We start from the raw sequence: 6,803 nt of genomic DNA on the forward strand, positions 1-6,803 counted from the left end.
GCCGCCCGAGCCCGTTAACTTCGCCAGCCATCGGGTCGACTGCCCCCGCCCCAAACCCCCATCCCCGAGCACTAGCTATCGCCGTGTTGCCGCCCCAAGCTCCACGCCACCGGGAACGAATCAAGCGCCGTCCCGACACCGCCGTCGCCGGCCCAGCACCTCCACCCTTGCATGGACAGCTTCAATATGCAGTCTCCCTTGCTGCCTCACCTTCTGCCAGCGCATGCAGCGGCGGGGTTGGACGCGTGCGTGCTTGCTAGCTTGCTCTCCGTGCGTACGTACTTGCTCTGCGTGCGTCGCACCGGCCAATGCGCATGATGCGTGTGTGCCTGCTTTTCTGTATGCCAGCGTGATGCGTGTGTGCGTTGTTGTGTGTGTATGATATAGATGGCCCGAGTGTGTGCATGCTGTGCTCTGCTCTCTGCTGATCTATGTGTTGGTGCTCCTGCTATATGTTCATACCATATAAATGAAATTTCTGTTAATCTTCTGACATGTTGAGTTGGTTCTCTCTGTCTTCTGAGGGGATGAATGCAAAGCAGTCTATTAAGCCACGCACTATTGCTGAGCTAAATTGACAAAAAAATATTGGTAGCCATAGTTGTAGTTTAAGTAGTAGCGAGTTGTCTGATATGTATAAAGAGCCCGTTGCAACTGAGCCCGTTGCTAAATTGACAAAAAAGGTCGCCAGTGTCACTTGATATGTATGAGAATATTAAATGTATTATTAACATGATTAATATTGAACTCTTAAAGTTAATGTGGCCCCGTTGCAACGCACGGGCGTTCTTCTAGTAGTACTAAGTATTTGACAATGGGACAAAAAATTAGCAGACTGCACAAGCACCAACTTACATGTATGAGGCCCTATTAAGTAAACATGATTGAAGGTTATTTACCTGCGCTCGACCAAGTTAGAGACAGTTTTAGTCCCAGTCACCTTAAATAAATTTGTATGGAATTCTCTATAGATATCTGAGAAGTGTTTATTTGCTGAAATAGGTTAAGCGGTTTAAAAGCTATGAACAGAATAACAAGCGAGTCAGTAACTCAATTAAAGTTTCAGCTAAACTTATAACTGGTTATTTAGGTTTTGCTTGAGGAAAAAATAATTTATTCATGAAATAGAGATTTAACCTTTTTTGTATGTAAGCTGATATAACTTTTATGTACTGCAGGCAGTTTGTTTAAATCCACAAAACAGTCCCTTCACTAGGTTAATGATGAAAGTTCTTTTTTGCGGGTATTTCAATGATGAAAATTAATGACTAATTATGGTGCAAAATATCAACGTTCCTTCACTCTTTTGAACTGCAGGGCGTAATTTGCCCATCCAAGTTCAAATTTGAATATGTGGGTTATGATAAAACACAATAAGGTTTTGTTTGTGTCCAAACATACTTTTTTATGATTGTACTTCTGAATCCCTGTATGAAAACCTTGCTCCACTTGCTACTTTGTCAGGCCCGAGTGGGTTGAGGCGCTAGCAATCGATCAAATCAAGAGATCAAATGAGGAAATCAGGCCTGAATCTGGATGTATTACTATAAAAGAGGAACTATAGTGTATATAGTGTATGTATTCATAGCCAGATAGGCAAACTTGGAGAATAAGCATGAATGACTAGCCAGCCACAACCCGGCTGTTAAGTACATAGGTGTGCTGTCCCCGGCAACGGAGTGAAAGGGAACAATTACTACGCGGTAACGTTACAGTAGGGATCGGACGACTCGCGCGTTTTGTCTGAATCTTCAACAGTTAGCTGAAGAAAGCTACACTGCTTCAGTAGGCGTAACACACCTCACGTAGGCCTTTCAGATTATAAGTCGGCATTGCCATTGCAGTTATTGAAGATCTTCGCGTATAGCTTTTGTACCAAAGTCGAGCATTTCGTATCGCCTTCACGTATACCAGTAAAAAATACAACTAAATCATGGGATTCATGCATAGTCAATGAAACTACAAAAGAAAGTCCGGAACTGTCAGAAAAGTTCAGACTTGAATGATCGACAAGTACAGAGTTTGCACTAAAAATACAACTACTACATTGGCAATGTAAACTATTATCATTTGTACTGTAAAAAAGGTTAGAGAGAAAAGTTAATAAAGATGAGTCACATAAAACCTAGTCAGATCACTCCCTCTACAGCATTGGCAATGCTCACTACATCTTTATAAACCTGGGTACTTGTTTGAGATAAAAATAACAAAAGGGATTTCAGAAAGGAGTTCCAAACATATAACATTGGAGGGTTAGGTTCAATTTAACCTCTTGTTCTTCCTGTACATGTGTGAATTAAGGAGTAAAAAGCACAGGAACAACAAAATTAAGGCACAAGTTACACAGAACTATGGAGCTAAAGTACAACTAGCTAGATCAAGGCATTGTTCAAAAAGACAACATAGTTCAGTAAGTCATGACATAAATACTGCAGAATTTGGAGATCACTTAGATACTGTAAATTCAGTTAACAACAAGACAGACAGATTGCACTTAGATTTCAAGGAAAAATATGACTACACCACACTGTAAATCATGAACATTGACACTGTAATAACTGTTTACTCCACACTGTAAATAGACAGAACAAATTTTCTTTTTTGCCACAACTTGAATCTGCTCTGCAACTTATGAACTTGTAGATGTTCTGCAAATTATCAAGAGTGGTGAAACAGTTTTGATTTACAAACATAGTTACTCCTACTACTTATCTGTGGTTGGCCAGATCATAAGTGCATCATGCTTGCTTATGTGAGCCTAATACAAAAAGATAAGAGCAGTTTTAACATGGTCCATCACAGGAAACAGAGCAGAAGTACTAGTGCAGGAGCGAATGCAAGGTTCAGAAATCCATCACAGGAGCAAGAAGAACAACAACAGTTTTACTAGCTTGCATGAACAAGTGGAGCAAATTGCTCAGAGGTACATCCGTGGCGATCGTACATGGACGAACTATTACATCAGCCAGTGAGTATCCTCGTATACACTTTGAAAGCAATTTCAACATCGGACTTAGTAGACACTTGCAGGCGAGAAGAAGTTGCTGTGCCCTCCAGCGTGAAGATTGGCCGCGGCATTGCACCTCTTCTCCTTCTCCAGCGCCTCTTCGGCCTTCCACGCTGCTTCAAATGGATCATGGAAGATGATCGGCGGCGGCGGCTTGTAAGTCCCCACGTCTTGGGCAATGGATGACTTGTCGTTCGTCGACTCTTCTGCTTCTTCATCGAGGAAGGTCCTAAGGAACTCCAGCTCGTCAGCTTCGAGCGGGACGATTTCTTCTGCAGCATCAGCGAAAAGCCCCTCTGGTTCCAAGTAGAAGTTCTGTTCGATGCTGTTAGTAGCTCCGACCGGGAGATTTTCCTCCGCTTGTGACCCGAGAAGCTCATCGATTGTGCAACAGAACCGGGCCATGTCGTCGTCAGCTTCAGGTACGGATTCATCCGGCAAGAAAACCGGTGCTGCAGCGGTGAACGACGATGTGGCAGGTGCCGGGACCGGGACGGCACCGCGCATCCTCTTCTGAGGGCGCGCCGGATGAGGCTCGGCGGCGGCAGCGGTCGCTGGCCTCTTCTGCGCGTGCGTGCTCTGGGTCACGGCCTCCGGTTGCGGTTGTTGAAGCTTGTACGCTTCCGATTCCTGTCGGGCCGCGTCAGGGGCATGCTGAGCCAAGTGCATCTTGCAGAAGACCTTCACCCCGTCGCTGACGGTGGCCTCCGGCAGCAGGCACCGGTACTCCTCCATGACCCAGCCGGTGGACTTGCCCTTCTTCTTGAAGGACAGGTTCTTGACCTCGCCGACCTTGACTCCCGCGTGGCAAATCTCCGTGGTCTTCTGGATGGTCCAGGTGCCGGTGCCGGCGCCGCGCACGCTCCGGTGCTTGTTCCCGTTCTTGCTCTTGCACGTGGTGAAGAAGAACCGGTCGCCGCTGCTCACGGCCTGCGGCACGGGCGCGTACCGGGCGGTCAGATCCTTGGGCTCGCAGCCGGAGATGTTGGCGCGGTGGATGAGCTTGTCGACGCCGTGCAGAGTCTCGCCGGAGAGGAGGCGTGGTAGGTAGTAGGTGACGGCGTCCACTTCCGTGGGGCTCAGCCGGTAGTGGTGGAAGACGTCGTCGACGTCGAGCCCCTCCATCCCGGCCGGCGGATGCCCGATCTGCTGCTAGGGTTCTACTGCAGTTAGGAAAGGGTGCTGTCGATCGAGGGCGGGCGGGCGACTGGGATTTGGGAGAGGTTTGTCTGCGGGACCGGGAAGGTGTTGTGGGACGCGAAGGTGCTGTGTTCTGATATTTAAAGACGCTGGCTGGACTAGGCGCGTCAGATTTCCTTATCTGAATCCGAAAATGTCCCCAGTTCAGTTTGCCGCTCCCGTTTGCTTTCTTGATTCTTTTTTGAGTAATAGAACTCCTATTTCTTTTTTTGGCTTCATTTCTTTGAACCATACTCTCGGACCTTTCATCCATGGCAACATGTACTCACCAAAGCAGTCGAGGCCAGAAATAAGGCCAGAAATCTATGATCGTCACTCATCAGGGTACACTACCAAACACTACCAAACCCCTAACTTTTACAATGCACAATCTAAGAAAGACATGTCCGCGAAGAGCATCTCTAACAAATTCCATAGAAAGGTCCCGAAATTGTAAAATAACCACCATTTTATGACAGTTTTGAGTGATAAAATGTCCATTCCAGATCCCGCAAAAACGGTCGGTCCTGTAAAAATTTATATAGCTCCCCCTAAGAAAAATCTTGTTCCCAAGATATGGAGTTTTGTAGGCAAAATTTTCAGCTCCATCTATACCAGAAAACCGTTGATGGGAGGGAAGTTTCATGTCAACCGCCACCGCCCCTGCCACCAGCTCCTGATTTCGGGCGTCCCTTCCTCGCGGCTCATTCCTGACGGCCATCGCTCCCCTCCGCTATGGATGTGGGCTCGAGGTCACCACCAAGGCCCGACGACCATCGCGCCCCTCAAGTTCTTGGGTGGCCGCGGTAGCTCGGCCATGGATGCGGGCTCGAGGTCGCCACTGGGGCCCGACGGCCATCGCGCCCCTGAGCTCTCGGGTGGCCGCGGTAGCTGCCATGGATGCGGGCTCGAAGTCGCTATTGACGCCGGATGGCCATCGCGCCCCTCAAGCTCTCGGGTGGCCGCGGTAGCTCTGCCATGGATGTGAGCTCGAGGTTGCCGCCGAGGCCCGACGGCCATCAAGCGGAGGAAGCGGTTGCGGCTCCTTGTGCGGGTGATTTGGGGAAGAAGATGGCCATGTAAATGTCGGGGTTGCAAATACGGGGTAGGCCCAAGTATACGAATGGCACATGACTCATATAAAGTACGACCCAGAAAGCAATGGGCTAGGGGGCTCCACAGTTATCCCACCAGAGACAAGGAGGGTGGCATGAGACCACACTAAGTCCCAACAGTCAGATGCCAGGCCGCCCGACTGTCGAATACTAGCACTCGGCCGGAGACAAAGGGAGCAGTCGGCTAGGCCATGAGACGACGGCTCCCTAGATTCCTCTCGGCCACGACGCCTTAATGATGGCAGTTACCTAATGGTGGTATAATCTAACTAAATACAGAAGTTACCAATAGTAAATGCCATGAAACAGTCAGCCACACCCGAGGCCATGAATAGCATTAATACCAACTTATTATGTACCCCCTACTTGGTGCACTCTATATAAGCTAGGAGAGAAGCCACAGGCTGATGGTTGAACATCCACACTTTATACCTTATATATGCCAAGAGCTAAGAGACCACAGGAGTAGGGTATTACCTCCATCGTAGAGGGCCCGAACCTGTATAATTCCTTGAGCATACTCCCAACTGCACTGTTCACTAGATACAATTGCCTCTACATTCATAACCCTTCTAGTATTGTTAGGATTATATCCACGACAGTTGGCTCCCACCGTGGGGCAAGCTTCTAACGATGATATGTTGCGTTTGGCTTTCATTATCGGTTCCCGCTGGCAGCATCCGCTTCAGAGTTCTCGAGTTCCCCATCGACGTGTCGGCATGGCATCCTGATGCCCGGTTGAATAGCGCTGACATGTCGGCTCGGGGGAGCACCCACTACCGAGCCAATGACTCGGGGGTGTCGGGCTTACATCTCCCATCGTCATACCGGTCGGCAGCTGGCGTCGCTGGAAGCAATTCGGCAAACCTCGTCCTTAGTTCGGTCATCCCGCAATTCGGCTCGTGGGGATGATGGACTCTGAGTCTATTTATCCTCTCTTGGAGTCCGTCTCTCAGGGAGAAGAGATCTGCGGATCATAGACATCTGTGGAAGAAGCCTTCATGGTTGTCACGTCACCACCCGAACCGAGTCACGGGAAGGCTACTGCCGACCCAACTACAACAATCGGTGGAAGCGCAACTGATGAGGACCCGGCCACCAGAGAACATCGTGAGGCGGCCGAGCGGGTCCTTCACACCCCCATTCCGGGTGATTCGCCGGCTGACAAGTCCCTTGAGGCCCACGCCAGGAGATTCTGGCGGAGCGTGCCCGGCTGGCTCAGACTGAGAACAACCTGATTGTTCGGGAGCATGATCTGCTGGACAGCAGTCGGCCGCGGCACCCCAACCCTTCGGTAATCCCACGAGGGCGGGACTTACACAACAATTTTGTACTCGGAGGCCCTGATGATCTCCAAATCCTTGGCACCCCGACTGACAATGTCCGGCCGGCGACCAAGCTGGCTGATGCTATCCAGCAACCTGCTAACGGGGTCGTCACAGAATGAGCTCATCTCACTGTCTCGTGACCGGCTGGCTTCACGCAGTCGGATCCTAGGAGGG

At 49.4% G+C, this 6,803-nt stretch overlaps 1 protein-coding gene across 1 annotated transcript; it reads right to left on the reverse strand.

Annotated features, from left to right (window-relative positions):
- Window positions 1-3,013: 3,013 nt before the first annotated feature.
- LOC119333365 lies at window positions 3,014-4,132 on the reverse strand. Its single transcript, XM_037606287.1, has one exon. The coding sequence runs from the start codon at window positions 4,130-4,132 to the stop codon at window positions 3,014-3,016; it is 1,119 nt and encodes a 372-aa protein (XP_037462184.1).
- Window positions 4,133-6,803: the final 2,671 nt, after the last annotated feature.

The sequence above is a fragment of the Triticum dicoccoides genome, chromosome 7A (genome assembly GCF_002162155.2).
Source record: "Triticum dicoccoides isolate Atlit2015 ecotype Zavitan chromosome 7A, WEW_v2.0, whole genome shotgun sequence".
NCBI lineage: Eukaryota > Viridiplantae > Streptophyta > Magnoliopsida > Poales > Poaceae > Triticum > Triticum dicoccoides.